The 25,669-nt window shown below is 42.5% G+C and overlaps 1 protein-coding gene across 1 annotated transcript; it reads left to right on the top strand.

The window, feature by feature from the left end:
* Positions 1-4: 4 nt before the first annotated feature.
* CMPK1 (cytidine/uridine monophosphate kinase 1) lies at positions 5-15,792 on the top strand. Its single transcript, XM_074832097.1, has 6 exons — positions 5-247; positions 8,787-8,933; positions 9,796-9,948; positions 12,720-12,796; positions 12,877-12,973; positions 13,436-15,792. The coding sequence occupies exons 1-6, from the start codon at positions 173-175 to the stop codon at positions 13,475-13,477; spliced, it is 591 nt and encodes a 196-aa protein (XP_074688198.1). The 5' UTR covers positions 5-172; the 3' UTR covers positions 13,478-15,792.
* Positions 15,793-25,669: the final 9,877 nt, after the last annotated feature.

The raw sequence follows: 25,669 nt of genomic DNA, 5'->3' as shown, positions 1-25,669 counted from the left end.
TTCCCTCGGCGGGGACAGCTCAGCAGCGGGTGCGCGGCGGCAGCTCTGTCTCAGCCCCAGCCCCAGCCCTGGCCTCGGTGCCCGCCGCTCCCCGCCCGCTCCACGGCCGCCCCCTGGCCGCCGCCCCGCCGCCGCTGTCCTGCTGCTGCTCCGCCGCCGCCTCCTTCTCCTCATGAAGCCCGTCGTCGTCTTCGTCCTCGGCGGGCCCGGGGCGGGCAAGGGGACGCAGTGCGCTCGCATCGTGGAGGTGAGGGCAGCGGACCCGCCGCCGGAGCTGGGGGAGGGGGGGGTGGTGTGGGGGGGTGCGGGACTACGCGTCCCGGCGGGCTGCGGGGGGCTCTGCGGGCGCGGGGCACGCTGGGGGTTGTAGGCCCCCCCCCCCCGGGGGGTCCGTGCCTCTTCTCTGGGGGTGTCGCTTGGGAGAGGGTGTTCCTCTTCGCCTGGCGGCGGGCCCCGCATCTCCCTTGCGGTCTGGGCTCTTGCCTAGTCTAGATCCGCCCCCAGCCCCTTGAAGGCGATAAAATAAAAATAATTGACCTACAGTCCCCGTTAGCTGGTGAAGCGGGGGGGGGCCGCCCCCACTCCAGACCCTCCATTCCCCTTCCAGCCCCTGTCAGGCAGCCTAGCAAGGGGCTGGCCTTTTTCCTTCTCCTGACTTTCCTTCCCTGACCCCCCTCAGGATTTCACTCCACCGGTGGGGTCTGTTGGCATCCACCCTGGGCAGGAGCACCGGTCACCCCGCGCCTTGGCGGAGGGACAGGGTAGTGGCTCGCAAGAAGTCCCCGACTGCCTGGGCGATGGTGGCTTGTCACGCCGGTCTTGCAGCCCAGCCCGTGTGGGTGGCTCCGAACACCTCTGCGTGGCCACGTTGGTGACTGTGGGGCTGCCACCCACATGCCTCGCCTCAGGCTGCTGGTTTTGTGGCCTGGGAGTGGAGGGGAGGTGGTTTACAGTGGTTGGGAATGTATTGACTTCACACATGTGGGATCAAGGGCCATGTCATCTGAAGCTTGTCCCGTAAACGTAAGAGGTGGTACGGTAGACATTGCAGGGTGTTGACTTTCTGACCCGGTGCCACCTCTGTAAGTTGTGAAAGTAAAATGTTAAAAATAGTATTAAAATTTTGTTCTATGATAGGGGTCAAACGATGTCCTGACCCCATAGGTGATTAGTCTTGTTCTCACTTTTCAAAGAGCTTAAAATCAACAGTAGAGGTTGAGAAGACTTTCTGCTGTATTTTTCACATTTTCAGTTTTTTAAATACGTTTTTTACAGCCCTTTGAGATAGAACAAGTATCTTAAGAAAGAACAGTGAATGCTACATGGTGTAGTACTGTCCTTTTAAAAACCAAAACCTGCAGGGATAATTGCACTGTATTCAGGTGGATAATTACAGAAGCAGTTAAGGCTGAATGCTTCTAAACTGTATGTTGGATTTGAAACAGCTTTTTTTCCTTTGAGCAGTTGTATATATTTTTCATATTGAAAGCCATGTAGGATCAAAGTTTATCCATACCCACACTGAAAGAAATGACTAGGAACTGTAGCAAGGCCTATGTTTCTGAAACCACTGGTGGAAAAACACTCTGCAACTCCTGGCACAGGCATGTTTTGTGTGTCCTCTATTCTGGTGATGCCCTGGCAGTGCTGTTACAGTTTATCCATGCTGCCATTATATCCCAGTCCTCAGTGTTGTATAACTAAGTTATGTGTATGTGAATTTGGTCCAGACTGAAAAATGCCGTTATGACTTCAGTTCTGAAGGATTTTAACCTCAAATTACAGACTCTCATTCAAACTGGCTCATTCATTAAATTAAATTGTGGAATGAAAGGTTCACAGTGCTCATAAAGCCATTTTGGTGAGATCAAATTCTGCCCCTGGCACGTAGCAAACAAACGAGCTTAAACTGTAGGGGAATCTTGTAGTCTGTCATTAATGGCTTTCTCCAAACCATTAACGTAGCTTCAGGGCTGAAGTACCTTGTGTGGCTGCTGGCTTGTGTTTAGAAGTATAAATGCCTTTGTCTTGATAGGCTAATATAATTGGATAAAGACCACTTTATTATGAGGAGTTCAAATGAGTCATTGCTACTCAAATTGTATTTGCAGCTAAAAATGAAAGAAGAAAGTTAACTGCTTGTACTGTATTTATTTTCTTTTCTAAGCCTGGAAAGGGAAGTCCAAATACTAATAAATGTAAATTTGCTTTAATTCTGCTAATCCTGTACACTGCATGGAAAGAAGTTTATTGAAGTCAGTGGGTTGACAGCAGAAAGCACTCGGACCCACTGACTGCAGGGGACAGCCTTCCTGTTTGCTCGGACACCTCTACAGGAGCCACTGGCTAAACTTTGAGGGAGAGAGGGTCTGAGGTTGTTGAAGGGAGAGTTGGACTGATGCGAGCCTGCTGGAAAACTTTAGAAAAAGGGGACATGAACAGGGAAATGTGGATGAAATGCAGCAGAGGTACTGGAGAGCAGCACCTTTCTTAAGCACACGTCCTTGGCCTGGCCCCTGGCAGCTCCCCAGAGGGGCCCTGATGCAGGTGGTTGAATAGCCTGTGTGCTGTCAATGCTGCCTTTAGGTTGAAGGTGTATTTTTGTTCGGATTTTAAACCCTGTTGGCAGCTTGCCACAGAGAAAAGGGGCTGTAGCTGAGTAATAATAAACCTTATTCATCCTTGTTGTAAAAGGACTGAGTAATACTAGTTTACATTTGGAATTAATCTGATCCAGTATCTTGCTGTAAATCTGAAGTTTGTGCTGAACAAAAAGTCAGTATGAGCTATAAATACTTCTTCGTTGCTATTCATACCGGAGATTTGGGACAGAGCACATCACATGTGGAAGAAGTCTTGCTTTGCTGAGGTGAGATCTTGTATGATTTTAGCACTAAATGATTTTATTAACAAACCAAGGGTAGCTGTGTTTTATAGAGTGAAGGGGGTATTATGTACTACCTGGGAACGATTCCTCAAAGAAGAGTCGTAATTATTTTGCTGACTATGCTTTACATTCCCAGAAAAGGGAGATGGCTGTCACACGTTGTAGGCGAAATAGGTATTTGTTAAGTACTAGCCTAAATCGTAACTGCTCAATATGTGTGTGTTGGAGTCCCTCATTCTGGAGAAGGCATGTCAAGGCTGTATTCATGTCAATTTTGAACCAAAATGAAGAAATTTTTAGAGAGAAGACGCAATAACAAGCGGAAATGGGTATTGACACAGTGTATGAAAGGGAACAGCAGGTAAGCGATTAGGTTTCTTTATCTTTGCAGATAAGGTTGGAGGAAACAGCTGAACCAGGGTGGTTTTCTCTGATACAGAGGGAAGACTGGTGTATGATCCACAAACTCACAGAATTGTCACCGAAATGCACATGGAGCAGAACTGCTGCTCTGGACAGGTTCTTCCTATTTAGGAAGGGATGAAGAAGAATTCCCTCTTAAATTCTTATCCTCTTGCTTCCAGCCCTGCAGATTAACTCCTGAAAGCTTCCACAGCTCTGTTAGGTGGAGCTGGCCATCATCTGGGACTGTTGCATAGCTGTCGTGCAAGGCAGAATATTTGAGCAGGTAGTTGAATGATGTCATTTGAGTGCAGGTTCTTGAAATAACCGTTCATGGTTCCCACAGTGTTTGTATCTTCCGTGACTGTGAGATTATTATGTGTGTGTAGGACAAAATGAATGTGGTTTTTTGCTGACTTCTGAACTTTGCTTACAAAATGGCTATGGTAAAGTCAGGGAAAAAAATACGTTCTTCAAATCTGCATAGAATATGCTTTCAGGTACTTAAATTTTAAATCCTTACAATCTTTACCTGAAATGCAAAGCGTTTTTGTTGGTGGGAAGAATAATAACTAAATCATTTGTCTTTATTCCAAGCAAGATTGGGGATGTATTTTTGTTTGTTTTGGCGAGGTGATTCTGCAGGGATTTGGGGTATGCAAGACATCCTTCTCTGTGACCCTAAAATATAATTCACCTCCACCGCAGCCCTATCCTGTATGTTTGTGGTTAAATGTAAAATTAATTCCACAAGGTGAGATGCTGGGCCTTCCCCTTTTATAAGACCATGAGTTAATATCCAAATGGAAAAAGCTGTTAAGTTGCTTTGGGATATATGATAAGCAGATTTCCTAGGGTGATGAAAACAATGCAAAGAAGAACTCATTGTATCAGAAACACTCCTGAAAGTAGCAGTGAATTTAGGTTTTGCTGTCGTCTGTTAATTGTCTTCTGAAAGTCCACTGAGAGACAGTGTTAACTTCCTTGAAATAAAAACGTTTTTAAAATTGTTTGCTTTAAATTCAGCTTATGAAATCTCTTTCAAGAGTGCCAAGTATTAGTATTCTACTTAGCCTTAAGTTGTCATAGTTATTTTTTGGAATGCAAGTTTATATTTCTGAACTTTGGAGCTTTTTTTAAAACATGGTGAGTGATCGTTTGAATCTACCCCCTGAAGATTTGTCCCTATATGTTTCCATTTTGCAGAACACTGGGCATTGAATTTTGGACTTTCTCAAACCTACTGGGTGCCTTTTATTGAGCTCAGTGTTCCTGAAGCACTGGGATGCTCTGTTTGCCCCCCCCTTCCCTGGGAGCACTGTCAGTGGGATCTCCTTTGTGCATTTTGTTTTGCTAATGTGTTTTTTTGTTTGCTTTTCCTCCCCCAGAGGCAAGAACGTATTTCAAACTAAGAAAATGTCTTCAATTTTTTTTTATTGGCATAAGCAGACAGAAGGTCTATAGTTTATACCCCAAAGTTCTAATTCCATGTGCTAATTGCTAATAGGACAGACAAAAGCTTTTTAGGTTAAAAAAAAATAGGCTGCAGGCTTTACACGATTCTATTTTAATTTTAACTAGTTCTTGAATGGTGTACGTGGCAAATTTTGATTGTTTATTAAGGTTGCCCAAGAGATGACAGGTCGGAACTAGGGCAATAAAAGTTTGTATTTTATTTGTTTAGATCTTAAGCCCCGTGGCTTTCATTTTCAGAGTAACAATGATAAGCCAAGATAGCAGTCAAGGTCAAAGTAGTAGTTTGTGTTTCTCTTGCTTTTTCTTGGCTTCTGCTCTCTTAAGGAAATCTCAAGCTGTGTGTTTAGCGGAGAGATGCGTTGCTGGACCACACAGGGCTGAATCAGATATAAACCTTGTGCCCTCCGAAAGCTGGCCATGTAAGGAATCCCAGCAGCAGCTGCTGCACACTGCTGATCCTTTTCCACTGCCGTGAGAAGATTGGTAGGGCAGACTCTGCCTTATTCAAGTGTGACACAGATATGGCTCATGTATTTTCAGTTGTATTCATCTATTTTATTGTATTTACTGAAAACAAAACATGTTCTGTCTGCAGAGTTGAAGTTGCAAGTCCTGGCTGACAGAAGAAAGCTAGAAGTGGCTATAGGACAGGGGAGAGAAGGGCATCTCACGGAAGCTGCAGGCTCGGCTTGTAATTTGGAGATGTGGAGCATACAGCTTGCATGTCCTGGTTTGTCCTGCTGAATGGGGACTGATTTGCCAGGCCGCTGTGAGACAAAAACAAGCAAGCAATGTTCTGCTCTGCTCTATGCAGTACTGCTAAGTGCTGTTCAGAGTAACGCCTCTATGGTGGGATTGATGGAAACTTGAGCTTGCTTTCCACGTCACTGTGATTTTTTTTTTTCTTTTTTTTTTTTTTGAAAGCAAAGGAGAAAGATGTCTACAGAGGTGCTGAAAACAGCTGATTTTTGTCTTTCATTCACAGTTAATTTTTGGAAGAGATTTGGATTATGGCTCTAAATATAAAAATAGTTTTAAAAATAATGAGAACTTGTGTAATAGCAACTTACTGATTTAATCTTTTTATCTTATTATAGAACAGCAGGCCAGCCCACTAGCATAGCAGAAAACATTATCTCTGAAATAAGTTTTAAAATAGTTAATTCTATATTTTTTTTTCCTTCTCTGTAATCTAAAAATCTGTCCAGATTCTAGGTCCTTGGCATCCAAGTATTTGGAAATTTTTTTTTACCTAGTTTCTATGTCAAGTCTTCCTTTCAGTTTGACATTATGAATCTAGCATATATGCATTCTTCAAGAACTGGAAAAACTGCTTTTTCATTGTTTGGCAGCCACAGTCCTGTTCCCTTGTTGATTTCGGGGGAGAAGAAGTAGGCAGCAGTTGCAGCAAGTCATGTTCTGGGGATTGCATCAAGATGTACTTGGCACTGCTGGAGAGTCATGCTGGCACAAGGCAAACCTTGGCAAGACACGAGAGTGTTTTGCCCCGGTTTTTGTGCCGTTACATCACAGTCTCTTTTGTGAGCTTTTGGGGATGTGACGATTTTCTCCAATTCAGGACGCTTGCTGAGGGTTTATCTCGCCTAAGATGAAAGAAAACTTTGTGCCCTGTATGCATTGATTAAAACTGGCAAGAGTAGCGTGAGCACCGCATCTCTGAAGCCCTCTGTGTATGGAGCAGCAGCCAAGCCTTTCTCCATGCTTGTTTGCATTGTTTAAACCGACATGTTTTCTTTGGCTCTTGACTCAGTACAGTTAACAAATAGATGTTTTGCCCCTGAAGGAGAGGTTTGTTTTTCTTATTGCCTGGTTAATCCTTTCTGAAGGTTACTCTAGAATAAAATTTACTATTATTTAAAACAAGTCTGTTTATACAACAGCACTTTAAAACACTTCTATCTTTTACTTTCCTGTTCAGCCATTGAAAACTATTTTAGCTTGCTGTTGCAAAAGACAGAGAATTCCAAAAATTGTCTGACTCAATTTTGTTTTCATGCATGAAAAGGGAAATGCCAAGGAAAATTAAATGGTTTGGTAATCCTCTAAAACCGAAGGGATTATATTTTCCTCCTGTTTTCTCCTTTGTAGAAACCTGATGTTAAAAATATCATAATTCTTTAACTTTAGCAAGAAGAACTACATGTTAATTTAGGGTACAGCAGAGTAAGGTTTCTTGCTTATAAGAAAAGATTTATTCTGGTTTATGGCTTCTGTAGTTCATAGTTAGTATTTAGATTTGCAATTAAATAGGCATATCCAAATGCAATGCACATTAAAGCAGGAGTACAGTGAGCTTATAGAGGATGTCTGTGGAGATTTTTCTTCACAGTTATTTAGAGCAAAATCTTGCTTCCTTTTTTTTTTGACAGCTGTGTAGAGTTTTGGAGATTTAGGTAATTATATCCCTTCTTAAATTATGACTATGGCAGAACTAACTTTCCACGCTTTTGTGGGTGAAATTGGAAAGCAACTGAAATGTTTTTAAAGTCACTTAGTGGGTTGTGTAATATTTCTGTTGTACTTAGTCCAGTAGCCAAGTTTTTAAATCTCAAGTTCACAGCCTTAAAAAGTGTGTAGTCACATTATTATGCTGCTCAGACACCTTTTTTGAAATTTGCCTTGGACGTTGCTGCAGCCAAGCTGATAACCCTGAAATTTTTTGCTGCTGCTTTTGTTTTGTGTAAAAACTTTAGGCTGAGTATGTATAGGTGTATTCTGGTTTGGATGTATAGCTAGCTTAGTTAATCACCAAGGACATGTCTTTATTGCCTGTTTTTATGGACTATATTTGGTCAGGGAGCATAGTACACTTGGTTAGTTTTCTTGTGTTAAATGAGCTGAGAAAATTATTATTTTGTGCTTGTAATTTCCTTTATAACAATGCATTTCTCTTTGGTAAGAGTATATTTGTATGTTTGCACTAGGTGTCTATTTATGATGGTAAATGCTTGAGAAATTCAAGTGTGATAAATACTTTTCATTGGTATTTTGCATTAGCAACTTTTTTTAAATGTAGCTTGAGGTGAAAGAAAAGAGTAATGGTGTTTGCTGTTTTCCTGCATACTGGTATCAAATTGGTAGATTTGGACCTGATCTCTCTGCGCTCTGTTTACTGTACATGGCGTGACACAGGGTGGCACCAGTGTAGTTGTTTACCTTCATCTGCCACATCATCCTTACGAGAAGGCACTAGTTTGCCCCAGAGGCTGCCCTCTGAGTTTGTCATGAGTTTATCCTGTTCGTCCCAGGGAAGGAGGTAGCCGGGGCAGGCATGCAGGGCTGGATTTGGAGGAGTGCATGTACAGGACTGTTTGTGAGGCTGCAGTGTTAGATGCAGAGTTGTAAGTGATTTGACCAAGGTAGAGGAGGAAGTTGGTGCCAGAACCACAAGGATTTCTGACTCGTGCTGTGCTTGAAACATTCCTTCGGCTCCAGAGGACTTGGAATCACCTCACGTGCTTTTCTTTAAATAGGTAATTAGATAAAATTACAAACCTGTTGCATATACATAGCAAGGAAAGGCACTACCTCAACTTTTTCGCTTTGTAAATCGAGACTTGACCCAGTAACTGATAACCACTTACAGGTTTTAAGTAGTTGAACTGTTAGGATGGGGTATAGCTTGTATCTAATTTGGTGACTGTTAAATGTCTCATTGCACAGTGTAACATTTCAGGAAGCACCTCGGGGACTTGAGACTGTCTGGTTTCCAAACATAACAAAATTACCTTTGAAAACAGTACACGAATGCCTGACCAAAGCGCTGTTGAGCATTTTGCCCAAGAATCTCTCTACTGCTGTGCTTTCTGTGCATACAGAGTGTGCTGTATTGTCAGATTACACACTGAAGATGGAAGACACCTGTCACTAGCAAGATGCTATTCCCTGTATTTTTCTGTTGTAATGCGAAGATAAATGTCGTTGACGCTGTTGACTGATGTTAACTTTGCATGTGTACTAATTCAAGGGAGTCTATGCCTGTTTGTTTTGCACATTTCAGAAATATGGCTACACGCACCTTTCTGCTGGTGACCTCCTTCGAGATGAACGAAAAAGGCCAGGCTCACAGTATGGAGAACTCATTGAGAACTACATTAAGGAGGGGGAAATTGTACCAGTTGAAATAACAATCAGCTTGCTGAAGAGGGTAAGGAAAGGGCTATTTCCTTGCTGGTTCACTCTTGCAGACTAAGCAACAAAGCAGTGGCTGTATTCTGGAAGAATTGCCTTTCCTCTGGTGTGAGTAGTGTGAAATGGCAGACACGTAGGTGTGCATCGCATACTGGGCTTCTCTTAGCAATTACTCATGTTTCTTTCTGGCTGGTTGGAGGGCAGTAGGTGGTGGCCTCTGATACCTGGGGATCTGTGAAAATGGATTATTTTTATTTTATTAGTAGCTCTAGGGAAATCAGTGAAACTCTGTATTTCTTATTTCCCTTAACTAGCTTTTGGACCTCTTGGTCAGCTCAGTCATATTTCACCGGAGGGTAGAGGCCTTAAAGGTACTAAGTTTCTGTAAATTTTATCAAAATAGATAGCCAGGTGAAGGAGAAGAACACCTGCTAATGTTCCTGTGGAATGAAAAGTTCCAGACTTAGATGTCCAGGAAAACAACCAGAGTATCTCTTTTAAGACAGAAGACTTCTGTTGCTCATGGCACTCAATCTGGAGTTTTTCCATTAGAATTAACTCTAGATCAGGGATGTTTTGGCATCTTATAGTGTAACAGCACTTTGTGTTATACTTTTCCAGTATCTTTAAAGCTGGGATTGTGTGTTATGAGACTGAGCTTTATGAAATAGTGGATTCAGTTTGAAGGAAGGTTGTAATGGTGCATCAGTGAATTAATTAGCATGCATTGAAGATGAAACAAAAGTACATTTTGTAAATCTGCAATAATCCTAAAACAAATGCTTCTCAAGTTACCATATCAACATTTTGGGGGTAATTTAATAAGTAGATAAATGGTTGTATGTGCAGAGATCATTAATTAAATTCTCTTTTATCAGGCTATGGATCAAACAATGGCTGCCAATTCCCAGAAGAACAAGTTCTTGATTGATGGATTTCCCAGGAATGAAGATAACCTTCAAGGCTGGAATAAAACTATGGATGGAAAGGCGGATGTTTCTTTTGTTCTCTTTTTTGATTGTGACAATGAGGTAATGGAGGGTGTTATTCTGTAACTTCTGTTCTTGCTATATTGTGAGAATCATTCAAGAAGAACAATAAAACTCTGTCAGGTAGTGAATGGGCTAGTGTAAGAATAGAAGGAAAACGGTTTGTGCTTCAAGGATTTTTTGGCAACTTGTTTTTTACAGATGAAAAACTGCATGTTTTTGAAATAGGAGGCAGGTAATTGCGCTTGGTATAATCATGTGTGAATAAATTATAATCATAGAATTGTAGAACGGTCTGGATTGGAAGGAACCTTAAAGATCACCCAGTTCCACCCCCCTTGCCCCCTTCTACTAGACCAGGTTACCCAAAGCCCCGTCCAGCCTGGCCTTGAACCCTTCCAGGGAGGGGGCAGCCACAGCTTCTCTGGGCAGCCTGTTCCAGTGTCTCACCACCCTCAGAGTAAAGAATTTCTTCCTTCTATCAAATCTAAATCTACCCTCTTTCAGTTTAAAACTGTCACCCCTCATCCTATCCCTACATGCCCTGATCAAGAGTCCCTCCCCATCTTTCCTGTAGCCCCTTTAAGTACTGTGAGGCTGCTCTAAGGTCTCCCTGGAGCCTTCTCTTCTCTAGGCTGAACACCCCCAACTCTCTCAGCCTGTCCTCACAGGGGAGACGTTCCAGCCCCCTGATCATCTTTGTGGCCTCCTCTGGACCTGCTGGAGCAGGTCCATGTCCTTCTTATTTGGGGGTCCCAGAGCTGGACACAGCACTGCAGGGAGGGTCTCATGAGAGCGCACCAGAGGGGGAGAATCACCTCTCTCGACCTGCTGGTCGTGTTTCTCTTGATGCAGCCCAGGGTACAGTTGGCTTTCTGGGCTGAGAGCGCACATTGCAGGGTCATGTTGAGCTTTTCTTTAACCAACACCCAGTGTTGAAGAAGTACTCCAGGCAATTGCATTCTTAAAGAAAAATTATAAAAACTTTAAATACACTATACAAGATTATTTGGTTAATTTTTGGAAAACATTGCTCTGTTTACTCTTAGTAACTGTTGTTTAGTCCAAAATGAACTTCACAGCAATGTCTGCTTTAATTCTAAACAGCTGGCAGCAGCAGACTTTATTTTCATAGTTATGAGCTGTGCTGTAGGACAGCCGGTAATCAACGTTTTATTCAGGAAGTCATTAGATTACAGGGGCATTTTGACAGTGATATATTATATTCATATAACAAGTGCCATGATATGCTGTCTTTTTAATATGTCAGTGCCCTTGAGGCATAAAAGCTGATAGGAGAATCTCAGCACCTTAAGCTGACTTTCTACCCTTTTCCCCAACTTCCTGGGAAATTTTGTTACTTCTTTCTTTTTTTTTTTAATTAATTGCAATTATTTTTTAATCTCGATGAACAAGTGACTTCGTTTTGGCTGGGACAGAGTTAATATTCTTCCTAGTAGCTGGTACACTGCTGTGTTTTGGATTTAGTGTGAGAATAATGTTGATAACACTCTGGTGCTTTAGTTGTTGCTAAGTAGTGCTTATCCTAAGTTAAGGATTTTTCAGTTTCCCATGCTCTGCCAGAGAGCAGGTGCACCAGAAGCTTAGAGGGAGCATGGCCAGGACAGCAGACCTGAATGAGCCATTCCATACCACAGAACGTCATGCTCAGTGTATAAACTGGGGGGAGTTGGCTGGGAGGGGCAGATCGCTGCTCGGACATCAGCCAGCGGGTGGTGGGCAAGTGCATTGTGCATCAGTTGTCTTGGGTTTTATTCTCTCTTTTTGTTATATTCCTTTTCATTACTACTATTATTATATTTTATTATTGTTATTATTAGGTTTTATTTTAGTTACTAAACTGTTCGTATTCTCAACCCACAAGTTTTACTTTTTTTCGATTCTCCTCCCCATCCCACAGGGAAGGGGGAGAAGTGAGCAAGCAGCTGCACGGTGCTTAGTTGCTGGCTGGGGTTAAACCATGACAACAAGTGAGGGGTTATTTTTTTCTATTTAAAAAGTTAAATAAGATTAAATTAACTTTTTCACTTGGTGGGGTGTTAATATTGGGGTTCTAATTTTTTTTACTAGATTAAAAATAGACAACAGTGCCTACATTATCTTCTGCATTTTTTAAAAATATGGGTGTACTTTATAGGAAAAAATAATTTTTAACCATTGTCCTCTTGCATGAGTAGAATAAATGTATTCATGAAGTTCACATGTGTCAGTGTTGCTTACGTAACTTTGTTTCAAAACTTATTTCATTGGGCGGCTTTTAACTATGGTTAGTTCTTCAGTTTTTACTCAGATTTTGATTTTTAAGTCTTTATTATAGCAATGTCAAGTAAGAACATTTTAACTTACAATAACTTAGTATGTAGCCTTACAGAATTCTTGGGAGAACATACAGTGACTTTATTTCAGTGCAGGCATATATTAGTAGTCTAATTTGACATGCTGCTATTCAGAAAGTCTGAACACATCCTTGAAAATCAGGTAGTTTTCTTCTTTAAATGTTTCAAGTTGGAGACCCAGTTGAACCACAGAGCTTGATGTTGCTTTTACTTCCACTGACCCCAATCCCATGTTAAGAGCCCCCATTTTAATAAACGGATGAAGTGTAAAGCTATCATCCTTTTTCTCTGGAAGAATCTAACTTCCCATGTGAATTTTGGTTACATCCACCAGATCTGGATGGCATTTTGTGTGTCAGGCCTATTTAGATTTTTCAGGATTTTTGTTTTGTTCCTGCTTTCAAGATAGCACCTTGTGTTCTTGGTTTGTGATCATCCTTTTAATGTTTTTTGTAGATATGTATTGGCCGCTGTCTTGAAAGAGGCAAGAGCAGTGGTAGGAGTGATGATAATCGGGAGAGTCTGGAAAAGAGGTACTGTCTTCAAAACTTTTCAGTTCCCTGCTGTTTATATTTTACTGTGTAATGCTTTTTCCCCTTGTGCTTTCTCCTAGAATTCATACATATCTACAGTCTACTAAGCCTATAATAGATTTGTATGAGAGAATGGGAAAAGTCAGAAAAGTGGATGCCTCTAAATCTGTTGATGAAGTAAGTATATAGGCCAAAAAACCATGAGGATGACAGTGGCAGGGTACATATTTTTGGCACTCTTCTGTGAGATGTGTGTATGTGTGGTTAGTGTGCTAATTAAGCACTGATGTGTGTTACTGAGGGAGGTTGTGGAACCCCTGTTTTGACTCCTGAAGACCTGATTAAGATGTGAATAACTCTAAGAAATCAATTAGTTCTGCTTGAACATGAGCTGGACTAAACACACTTTCAGTGTTTCTGTGTTTAACAGTGTCTTGTCTTTTTCATGAGCTTTTGCTTTTCTGAAGTAGTATTGCTCTACTGCTCAGTTCCCCAAAATTGATGCCAATTTCACTATTAATTATTGTGAATGTTCTGAGAAAAATTATACATTTTTTAAAATACTGTAAATTATTGTGTGTGCTGGTTTAATTTGAAGTAACTAACACTTCATAAAATTCATATTCTCTCTCTTTTTAGGTTTTTGAAAAAGTTGTACACATTTTCGACAAAGAAGGCTAATTCCCAGCTTGAAAGTTCATTTAAACTTGTGCTTGAATCTTGCTTGAATAGCTGCTACTGCAGTCCACTCTTTGTAATTGTTTTAAAGTATTTTTTTATTGTTTTTCACATATCTAATGATGATTGGAAAAGCAGTTAATTACAAATGGATCTGTTTTTTAAATAGGAAATAATTCCTTGTGGCTATAGTATACAAATTTCAGGGTTCTCTATTAGTACAAGTTCAGTTACTCACATGGCAAAACCACAGTTAAAACATCTCTCTGAAGAGACTATTTATTCTCTCAGTTCTGTACCTATCATGGGCAGCCCTTCTTATTCCTTATTGCCATAAACCTATTTATTTATTTTTTTAAGGATCAACTAAACAGCAGCATTAAGCGATGAGGGACCCATGTGCCCTTGTTTGTTTTCTTGATGCTTGGACCAAATTTAGCAGATATTTTTTCAGGGTATAATTTTGTCACAAAGTTCCCTGGTATCCCCAAACCTGAATTCTGTAAGTCAAGCTACAGTTAGTACGAGAATCTGTTTTACCAGTTCTCATAAAATTGTTCAGCGGTAGACTTACAAAGTACTTTATGGGAAGTGGTGCTTTCTTATGACTCTGGATGTAAACTGTCTTGTAAGTTCTTGAGTACCTGGATGACGTGACCCAGGGCTTTACCTTGTCTTCATTTGCAAAAGGTTAAGAATATAATTTCAAAGTCAGGTCAGTATTCCCATACTCAATTATTTTAAATGATATTCTTAATTACAGCATGGTCTTCACAAGATGGCAAAACTCTTAAATAGTGTACAATAAGCAAAATCTTCTAACAGTTCTGTCTTTTGTAACAAGTGGAAGGGATTTTCTGTATTATTATTATTGAAATACTGTGTTACTGAATGCTTTAAGGTTTGTTACCTGGGGAAATATTTTTATGGTTAAACTAGTGAATTTGTTTCCCTAAAATTGTATCATTTTACTAGCTGTTTGTTTGAAAAGATTGTAAATTATTGCACTTTTGTTATGATGTGGTCAGCTGAGGGGAAGATACCTTCAGAAAAAAGTTCCATTCCCTTAAACAAATTTGGTCCTGCTTCATCACGTTCTCTTGAATTAGCCAAGTACAGTCAGCGGCAATAGTTGGGATAAGCAGATAACTAGTTGAAACAAACTGGTTTAAATGTTTGCACAGATGTGGTGTAATTCTGCCTTTTGTTTAAAGTAACCCTTTCTTTCCCCTACATAGTATACATAGGTCTGTGGGGGCCCAACTATGCATTCCTTGCATGCCCTAAGCTTTCAGTGAAGAAGGCTCCAGAAGGCTTGAAGATGAGTGTTTTAACTAATTTTAGTGATAGAGTGGTTCTTCCTACATTAACTGACACTGTAATGGGTTTGTGCTGTGCTAATAGGTATTGCAAATTACAGGGAATTGCAATTTGGAGTTCTTGGGGTTCAGCTTTTCTTTACTGATGACTTTATTTAGGAAAAGCTTTAAATTAAGCCTGGCTTCTAATTAGAATCAGACGTGTTGGTCCTCATCCTGCAATCTGATCTGTGCAGACAGATTTGTATTTGCATGAATTCTCGTCTCGCTGAGGTTCTTGAGGCTGCCGGACTGGGGAAGAGATGGGTACAGAGACAAAGAATAAACTACAGTATCTTTTCCAGTATGGTAGGAGTTCAAACAATGGACTGAGCGCAAATAGCTGTTTACTACTGCACAATATATGGACCATGACTACTTCTGTGAGTGTGGGAGGCTAATGCTTTCGCTTTATGAATTTCCCCTTAAAAAAAATAGAAATCATGGAATTTAATTCTTACTGTATAAGTATGCTGACATAGGATAGGATCCAGTGAAACTGCATGTTTTGATATGAAGGTTAGAATCAGGGTTTTTCCAAAAAGACTTCAAACAGGATTCTTTAATCTAATTAGAGAGATTTAATTATCTTTTGTTTCTAAGTTACTGTTTTTTACAAGTTCTGTTCAGAATAGAGTATCTGTTTTCTCTCATCATATACTTTTCTGTGTATTGAAGTGCTGAAACAAAAAAACCCTCTGGAGCAAGTTTTTAGAAAAAAAACAATGTTTTGGCAATATTGAATTTGGAGTGGATTGTAACGTGTCTGTGCAAAGACTAGATTTTTTTTTTGTCATTTTATTTATTGAAGATGCCATTAAATGTGTTACCAATTCTTTCAAGTTGGACTTATAATTGAAATAAAGATTAAAGGCAATATGCCAATGTGTTTTGTCCGTTTAGCAGCGAAACTGTACAAAGAATTTGAGGAGATCCAATAAACTTTGTTCTGTGGCTTAATATGAGTGCTTGGCTTAGAGTTATCTGTCACAAGGGATCTTTTTCATATATATATTTATATAAAGTGTATATTAGCGTTAGATACCTAATGCCTAGGTATGCACCACCTAATGTGTGGCTGCATACATGCAGGTATGTATATAAAAGTTCAGTTTTCACCATCAAAACTGAAGTTCTGAAGACCCTGTTAGGCACAGGATAAGATCAGGCAAATGCCTGTGGAATTAGTACATTTTCTTGATTATATAGGTTTATCAAGTTACTCTGTTTGTGTAGTTGTGCAGTTACAATTCATTTGGCACATCTGTGAAAGAAAGGGGACTTGAAGTGGACTTGGAAACACAAATGTATCGCGCAGCTGCTGTTGGAGATGCTTTTTGTCTTGATTTCTCATGGTTCCTTGCTCAATCACCAGCTGATTGCCTGAATGCTGTTCTGCTGCTTTGCAGCACATGCCTACGTGCTGTACTCAAGCCTGTGTTCTTAAAGGAGATTGACACAGCATAATATTCTTTATAAAAGAAACTGAGAGGATGCCAGGCTTATTTTAAAATAAGTTCACATTTTGCGTAAAGGTTTATCACAAAATGGGTTGTTTATTTGCATGTAGGTTTCCAGTAAACAACATGTTGAGCTTGAAACCTTACTCTGGAAAGATTGGCAGAGCTGGCCTGAACGGGGTGGGAAGAGCAGGGGAATTCCCGGCAGGGGTAGGTATCTCTCTGCTGGTAAAACTACATAGACCAAACTTTTGCTGAAACCTCATCCTGCGGTTGTAGTGTCTCCTCAGGGACTGACAGACAGGGGCAAGGCTCTGGTAGCTTGCCCCACAGCAAACTTCCCCCTCCCCCAAGTGGGAGACTCAAACAGAAAATCCCTGCCCAAAAGGTGCCAATTTGATGGAGTGGGGGCAGACAGAGAAGACCATAAGCACGCAGCAGAGGATTGCCTCAGTGTAAGGTATTCCCCACTAGCAACATTTGTCCTGAGTAACAATTGAGAGTTCATGAGGGAGTTCCAAGGTCTAGTGCAAAACACTGTGTCTTACAACAGCAGGGACATCTGTGTGCTGCTGCCCAGGCTGAACTGGGGAGAATGGGAGAGTTAAATGAAAAAAAAAAAACCTCAGTTCATACTGGAGCTGCCAACTGTCGTTACCGGTTAGCAGTTTCTAGCTGCCAGCATTTAGGAAAGTTGCAGCTTAGGGGATTACTTTTCTGCTTAGTTTGAAGTTCAATACCAGTTCGGTCCCTGTTGTGATACAGATGTCTCGGAAACTATGATCTGTGACTACTCAGCTGGCGCCTGCTTGGGGGGGGGCCAGCACTTCGCCCCTTGGCACGATCAGGTTATTTCTTCAAGACGTGGTGCAGCAGGACTTGGAGGCTGGTCACCTGGGGCTGTGTGCTTGCCACAGTTCAGGGATCCTGGGGTTAACAGCTAATAATGAAAACTGCAAGATGATACAAAGAGGATTCAGCTAATCAGGTAACAAAGGAGACAGTAACAAAAAATATTAAGACTTTTGGTTTCATATAGCAACAGTTCTCACACTCTTTTGATCTGCAGACCTTCATAAATCTTCCAGTGGAGATAGGGGGCATAAATGAGTTTAATCTTGCTGCTCTCTGTTATTTTTCATGGACTGGTTGGTTTAAGATGGTGGTTTTCAGCCTGTGGTCTGTAGAGTATTTCTGTTGGTAACAATAGGCGTCTTTGTTGAGTCTTCTAATCTCTCAACTCATGTATTCTCTATCCTCTACTTTCTGCCTTTTAATGTCTTTTCCTTTCTGAATTGCAGATGCTTTTTAGGATGGGGAAGGGGGATGCTCTTACCAATCTCTGTGTGCCTTGCAAAAGAAACAAAATCTTTAAATACCTTCAGCTGGAGCAATCAGAACTTGTTTCTGCCGATGAGTTTGGTACATAATCTGTTACAAAACTGAGGTAAAGCACATTGTCCTTTTTTTTTTTCAACTACAGAAAATCTTGGTCTAGTACCTCTGCTCTTTTCTCCTATATGAGTGAGATCAGATGTGTCTGTCTTGCTTCAGCACAGTGCTTAGCAGCAGTTGCATGAAAAAAAACTCCTCAATCACTAGATGTCAAACTAGCAATGACCTGTTATGCTTCAATGAAAGCAAGTGAGATGATTGAGGAGGGTAGGAAAGACGCTTAAAGAAGCTCAGTCAATTCTGCTTCACTAGGCAGACTTCAGCTTTAGATACATATCTGTTCCACACAGCAGCGATGCTTGTATTTAGTCTAGCTATTTCATGATTATGCTGTATAGAAATTCATGCAAAAGCACTCCCTGCCTACAAATTGCCTGTCTCCCCTCATCGACTCTGCCACCTTGAATTCCAGGGGTTGTGGAGACAGGAATTTGTCTTCAGGGTAAAGCCATAGAAGCTAAACTGGGCAGCGTGAAGACAAATTGAGCCGTGCTTGTGAAGAACGAGATGCACAGCTTATTTCACTGTGGGCAGCAATGCCAGGCTATTTTGTCAGTCTGGTTTATAACTGCATTCAGACAGCAAAGCAGAAATTTTCTCTTCCCCCTAAATGTTTGGCAGAAATCTTGCTTTTGTCTAAAATGCTTCTTAAGCACTGTGCGAACCATTCAGTCCTAAACCAAATACCAGTTTGATTTGTGCTTTTTCTTCCTAATTTACAAATAGGAGGGTTTGGTTTAGTTTCTTCTAATAGCTGTTGGAAAATACAAGGCACCATCCCAAAAGATATTATCTGCTTTATTCTGGAGGGCTTTTTAGCACAATGCAAGTTTCTTTGTGGTAAGAAATGGCGAAGATTGCTGTGCGACTACTGAAGTGTAACGATATGTGCAGGGTACATGGAAATGGTATCGTACAACTTTTGTGCTCAGCACACACGTTTACTTAGTGCCATGAGATGTGAAAAGAGATTTTAGGATAGATTCTCAATTGGGTCAAGTCTTAGGAGTGAAACTTTATTGTGGAGGTCTTCAGGGACTATCAGGATCTATCAAGGTGTTAGGAGGATGTAATATGTGGTGGTCCCCTTTCCCAACTGAGCATAGAGCTATCTCTATAGGTTGCTCTTTGGGGTGTTACTACTGTTGTCTTCTTAAACCAGAACCAGCGGAAGTCCCCAGTTGTGGTCACCAAGTATCCTGAGGTCCATGTTACGTTCTAACCCAAATACCTCTGTCCTTCTCCGAATACCTCCTCTGGTTTCATTTGGATATGATGGAAATCTTCAGTGCCTTTATTTCAGGAGGTGGACGGGCACAACCCAGAGTTTAGCTGCTGCCCCACCTCATACTCTGCACAGACAAACTTCCGTGAGAGGGGGATGCTCTCTGGGAGCTGTAGTGGCTTTCTTACTTCCATATTCCTTTCCAGGCCATGCATCCTGGATGGACAAGATTTCCCAAGGTATAGTAGTATCTCCCTACCCCAAGAGGGGAAATGGTAGCTGGACCATGGGAGAAGCCCTTGGGCATAGAACACAACAATGGCATGAAACATCCTGGATGCATTTTTCAAATTAAAGTAGAATCAGCAGCCACATTTTTGCTGGGTAATCAAAATGTCCATGGAAAATAGAAACAGGGATAACTTTACCATGTTCTTTCTAATTTAAAATTTTCTGCGGAAAGAAAGTGCATTTGACCGCTTCCTTGCGACAGAGAGCTCAGGATTTTAAGTGCTGTTCCTGAAGCAAGCATTGCATTTGGCTTACCATGTGTGACTTCTTGTGAAGCTTCCCTGGGCTCTTGGATGCTGTTCTTGCCAGCAAGAGCAGATTGCTTCCAGCAATAAACATCCCACAAAATTATGTATGTTCTTTAAGAAAAGTACCAAGATTTTCTGCTAATTGCAAAAATACATAATGGATGCCTTCAGCATCTGTTATTTATTCTCTAACCAGCTTTCATCCAAAAGTAACCTTTAAACAAACATTAAGATTGGGTAGTGTAACTGTTCCAATGTGTCACACATATCTACACCCTCCAGTTTAATTATGTTTGAAACACATGCTTGTAGTTAACTTCTAGTGAGAGGGAGAAGTTGTTTCTGTCTCTAGCTCGGAGACATTCACAACCTGGAGAAGACGATGCTCGGTGCCAGAGCTGAAAGCCTGTCTCGGGCTTTTAGCTGCGCTCTTTTTGGAAGCCAAAGCCCAGCGGAGAGGATTTTGCTTACACGACAATTGCTTCAATCTACCACAAGGGGGGGTGCAAGGCTCGCAGAGAGGAGGATGCAGCTTGAAAGTGTCATTGATAGACTGTACAGTATTTCCAGTATATGGAAAAACCTGATTTGTAATAAAAAAGCCTGCCTTTTTTTTTTTTTTTTTTTAATGGTGTAACTTTTAAAAAAATCCCCATAAAGAAACAGATATTTTTGGATATATTTTTTTTGCACTGAGATCTGCTATATTGATAACTTGGCAACAGTGGACATCATGCTTTTTTGTCATTATTTAATTGAATCTAATGAGAACAACTAGATGGAGCCAACTTAATTATTGTGGTTGTTCTGTGCCACTACATTCATGATAAGTTTGTCATTCCCATCCTGAAGCAACTAAGCAACTTTCTGAGATTGACTTGGGTGAGAGATTTCTATTAGTGAAGGAGTCGCCTACCTGGTACCACAGTAGAGAAGTGTTTCTGGTGTCTCTCCATCCCAGAGTGCCTCAGAAGTGAGATCTGTCCTGGGCTGACAGAGGAAGCACTAAATGTGAAACTGCTGGAAAAAGCTGAGTGGTAAGCACCTGATTCCCTTTCACAGGGGAATTTTAGAGGGAAACGACTGTAGATACAAAGTCAAAAACCTAGTGTGTTTTGTCTCTTGATTGATGTTTTTTGTCAAAATCTCCTAGTTGCCCTTCTGCCCTATTATTCCTTCCACAGGACTCTGATGGAAAAGCATGGACTAGTTTACTCCTTCAGCCACAGTGTGCAGATACTACCTGGGCATCCTTCAGCAGTGACAGCCCCATGCTTCCCAAAAGGACCTCAGGGTAGGGGAATGGGAAGAGGTAGAATGGGACTGGCATCTTGACTGGTGGAGGGCAGAGGAGTCTGAAGATGCCAGCAGGGTTGCATGGACAAAGCCTTGTGCTGGGGCATGGCCAGTAATTCTGATCATGGGGCACGAGCAGGACCAGGACCAGCAGCAGTCCCCAATGTAGGCTCATCATCTCCTACAATTCCAGTGACATCTGGGTCTTGTGTCACTTCACTGGCAGACTGCAGAGCAGCACTGCTGGAGACAGAGCACTCATGACTTTGCAGCCCCTTTTAGTTGATCTCCTGTTCCTCTATGCTTAGATGTGTTCCCATTTTCTAAGCAACCTGTATTACAGATGGGGAGATTAATGCACAAAGGGACTCTGAAACTCAGCAGAAGCACAGCCCAAATGAGTGGCAAAAGGAGAAACAGCCTTTGTTTGCAATGAGCAGCTGCTCAGTTTTGACCAGAGTAGCTCCTAACTCCATGTAGTTAACAGAACAAGTCCCTTAGGAAGGACTGGCTTACTGTGATTTAGGACAATTCACTGCATCAATGAGTAACCCCCAAAGTTATTCCAGGTGTTTAGGTCAGGATGTTAAACAAGTTCTGCTGTTTCTACAAAGTATTGAGAGGAGGTATTTTTTCAGGGAAATTCATCAGTGCTTCTTTTTTAGGGCACCTGCTCATGTTGGTAGAGAAGTGCCTCAAGAACAAGGTAACATAGTTGCAGGCAGAGTCTAAGAACCAAAACTAGTTTGGAAGTCCAGTCCTCCTTGAAGGACGTGACATCTCTCAGCAGTCATATCCAACCTGCTAATGTCCATCTCTGCTGCAGAATAAAAGACTAGGTAATTATGTTTCAGATAACATGTATTTTTAGAAGTTAAGAACATCAGTTAATTAAAATGATAAGGCACAAGTGACCTTAATAATAATAATAATAAAAAGTGATAACCTTAATTTTGAAAATTACTGAAAAAATGACTCATTCATTAACTGACACTGAGATAGGGATTACTCTGGAGAAGGGAGATTTTGAGTCCCTTTGGGAGAGCAGGTAGGTTTCTGCTGTCTGAGTAGGCACAGGGTCACCACAGCAGCTGACAACAGTAGACAGGAGGCATATGAAGGGTCTTAATTAGCTTGGTTGTTATTCTTCCATCACGAGCAATTCATTAATTCCTGCTTTATGAACCCTGATGTCCCCTCTCTGAACTGCACAGTCCCATAAAAATATGAGCCCTGGGGGAAAAGGATAAAAGTGGGGAGATGAGAACCCCCACAAACAGCCAAGGAGATGCTGATGGCACAGAAATGGATAAGGTCTTTGGCAAACACCCACATGTGACAGTCCTTGGTACAAACGCAGAGTAATCCTGATGTGCTACTAATTGGTCTAATTGGTTCCAGCAGGGAACCTAGCCCACATGGGTGAGGACAGGCACTTACTAACTGGGCTCCTGCTGATTTCCAGAAGTTGTTAGTGCAGAATTGTTGAGTGGAGCTCAAGACCTCACACCCAGTCCCTGCTTTGGGTGAGCAGAGGTGAGAGCTCTGGGTTTAGTTATTACGGTGTTGGTTTGCTCTAGGGCAAAGCTGCTGGCTTCTTTAGACTGTCTGAGAGGGACTGGACTGGGCTGTGTGAGGAGAAGGTGTTGGGGGTGTTTTTGAGCAGTGCCAAGGATGTGTGGCTGAGTAGCTTCCTTGCATTTTGTCAGGTGTCACTGGAAGCAGAGCAGGGACCTGACTACAAAACCTTGGGATCCCCTGGGCAGAGGTTTCCATTGGGTGCAGGTCTTTCCTGCACTGCTGGTCCCTTTCCTCACCAGTAAAAGCCCCAAAGCTCTCAAATTGCTAAAGAGTTTGATGTCTCTCAAGGGGACTTTGGTGCCCCAAAGCCTGCGTGACTGGAAAGCCTGCCAGGCACTCAGAGAGCATGAAATTTGGTTAGAAATCATCTGAAGCTTGTATTTTTTTTATTTGCTTTCTGATTTCCCTTCTTCTGTTTTGTTTGTTTCTGTCCAGTAACCACAAGGAGTAGGAAAGTTGTTTTTTCTTTTTAAAGCAGACTCAGATTTCTGCTTCATCTCTTGAAGCTTTATTTAAATGAAAAAAAAAAAATCCTACCCAACTCCCTCTGACTCCAGTATTGAAAATCTTAAGGAAGCATTGCTAGCTCCACTCACTGTGCAGTACCTGAGAAAACTTCCCATGCTGTCTCTGTACTGCAGAGTTTAAACTTAAACTGAGAAAATGAGCAAAGGATGAGAGGTGAAAGAGAAATGCTAAAGGTTAAATGTGTTGCCAGACACCTGCAGCAAGTCAGTGAACCTTGCTTGCTGGAAGACTTGCCCTGGCTTATCAGACTGGTGGCAAGCTCTGCCTGCTAGGGCTCAGCCCTGCCTGCAGATCAGCACATGTGGTGCTGAGGAGTTGAGTCTGGTCTTTTTCTGGCTCAGTTTTAAGTCAGAGCAAGCTCTAAGTTATGGGCAAGTGAGATACACGAGTACACCCTGACCACTCCTCTGCAGGTGACAGAGGTGCGACACAAAGACCACAACCCCATATTGTCACCTGCCCACAGCAGCACCAACCCTGCTCTCTGTCTCATGTGCAGGTGATGCCATTATGGCTTTTCTGCCTCAAAAAGGTGTTTTTAATGCCTGAGAACTCTTTGCCATGGTGTTGAGCTGCTGCTGTGAACCTGCTGGCTTCCCACTCTGCTGCTGCTGTGCTCAGCTGTGGGGACAGACCCTCCATTCCTCAGCAAACTCATAATCTCAGGCTTGATTCTTTGTGCTTTTAAGCCACTGATGGTGTGAGCAGAGGAAATGGGCTGCTGTGTGCTTAAAATTAGGTGTCCACCAAAAGGAGCCTGTGACTGGTGGGTACCTGGAGGTGGAAAGAGGCTGTTGTGTTGCTGCTGGCAGCCACGGGCAGAGGGACTGCATCAGCCTGGCCCCCTGTAGGGCATGTACACGGGGTGGGGGGGGGGGACACACGACACACACAGACACCTGTGGGGTGGCAGTACTGGGCTGTGTGTTGTAGGGGTGAGAGCCTGTCTGGGGGATGGGTTCATCAGGTGGGCATCCATGGGGACTTGGGAACCCTGTCTGGGCTCTGCACACCCCATCCCTGCACATACAGACACTGGCAGTCCCCAAAACCTGCTTCTCTAAGGATGATACTACCAGCATCCCATGAGGTGCCTGGGGGTGAAGCCACCACTGGCAGAGTGAAAAAAACCTTTCTGAAGGTAAATAAAGCCCCAAGTTTTCCTATTATTTTAAAGAAGCTGCCTCCTACGTGTGACGTTGGGGTGCATGTTGATGCGTACCTGCCACAAGGGTTTAGTCTGAATCCAAATCCTCTCCCTCTGCCTTTCTGTCCTGAAATGGGAGCTGTCATCACGCTGCTCAATCAAGTCGGCCTGAATGCCGGTTGCCTCCTTTAATAAAAAGGAAAAGTTTCTGGGATGCTGCATGAAGCCGTTGCTCTGTTTTAAGGTGTGCTCTTGCTCTCTCTTTAGTATTTGCCTGGTCTCCTCTGCCTTGTGACTCCTGTGTGTTCCTGATGAAAGATTTGTTTTAGTGGAAGTGGGGGAGTTGGCAGGGCCCTCAGGTCTGTGAATAGACCTGTTGTTGAGGTCACTGTGGTCTCTTAAACTGGGAACCTGTTGGTAGGGAGGGGAGGAACGATAGGCACCCAGGATGGCTGCAGGTCCCCCTTGCTCTGCAGGTGAGAGGAGCCCCTGAAGTTTCCCCTCACCTCCTGGATAAGAGCAGCTGTGGGGTAGGTGAGGGTGAGGCAGGTAGAAATCGGGCTCTTACTACTCTCTGATAGCACAACCATGAAACTACTTGAAATACCCATCATAAGTAACACAAACCCACCAGCAGCTTCCAGGAAGCTGTTGGGGATTGACCAGCAGTGGGATGTTTGTTGCTGAGCCCTGGTGGGAGAGCATCAGGCTAATCCAATGGGGAGACATATATCTCAGGTGAGACATAATCCCTCTGCTAGGGATGAAATAAGCTTTCACAGCAGGTACCTTTCCCTGCTGACCCGTGATCTTTTCCCTTTTGGCCCCAGACTACAGCCTACTTGATGGGGACATCTTTAAGCAAGTCAGTCAAAGGGCAGTGGAGGAAAGACAAACGGGAAGGGCACAGTGGAAGGGCAACTTTCAGAGTGACCCGATGCAGGGGTGGGGACACGAATCACTGGAGCGTGCGTGAAATGAATGGCTCCACCAATGACATGGTCAGTCTTTTGGTGAATGTGAGGAGGGGGAAACTGTCTGGCTCCAGGACAATATCTGGTGACTTGTGTAGAGGAAGAGCTCTGGCACCAACCGATGTGTGAGGCTGATGAGAGGTGATCTGGGCAGGTCATTCAGAAAATCTGGTTTGCTGGCCTGGGAGGACATAATTGCCTTGGCCTGATGTTATCTGGGAGGCTGTGTGTCGAGGAGGAGGCAGCGAAACAGGCAGGCAAGCAGGAACCTCTGTCTCAGAGTCAAGCCCTGGGGTCCCAGGGAGGGGTAGTGCCTGCTCAGAGAGGTGATGTGCTTCACCAGTGAGAAGAGAGATGCGAGGAGTCGGAGGAGAGCTGGCATGAGACTGAGCGCTGGCTTGGCTGGGTCTGGTTTAAGCTGACTCAGCTTTATCTGTGTCCTTTCTTATGCTGGGTGCTATAGTTTTCAGACCTGTTTCTAAGCACATTGTTTTCATGTGGTTGGTACTTGAGTCTCCCTCGCAAGAATTAAATTTCAGGAAAATCTGTAATTTTTAAGAAAAGTTTCAGTTTTTACCCATTTGCGCACCTTTGAAGCTAGAGATTAACACGGCACGGATCCTGGCTGGCTG

This window comes from Strix aluco, chromosome 8, assembly GCF_031877795.1.
Source record: "Strix aluco isolate bStrAlu1 chromosome 8, bStrAlu1.hap1, whole genome shotgun sequence".
Classification (NCBI taxonomy): Eukaryota; Metazoa; Chordata; class Aves; order Strigiformes; family Strigidae; genus Strix; species Strix aluco.
Note: the sequence above shows the minus strand (reverse complement) of the source record. Positions and strands in the feature narration are given on the sequence as shown.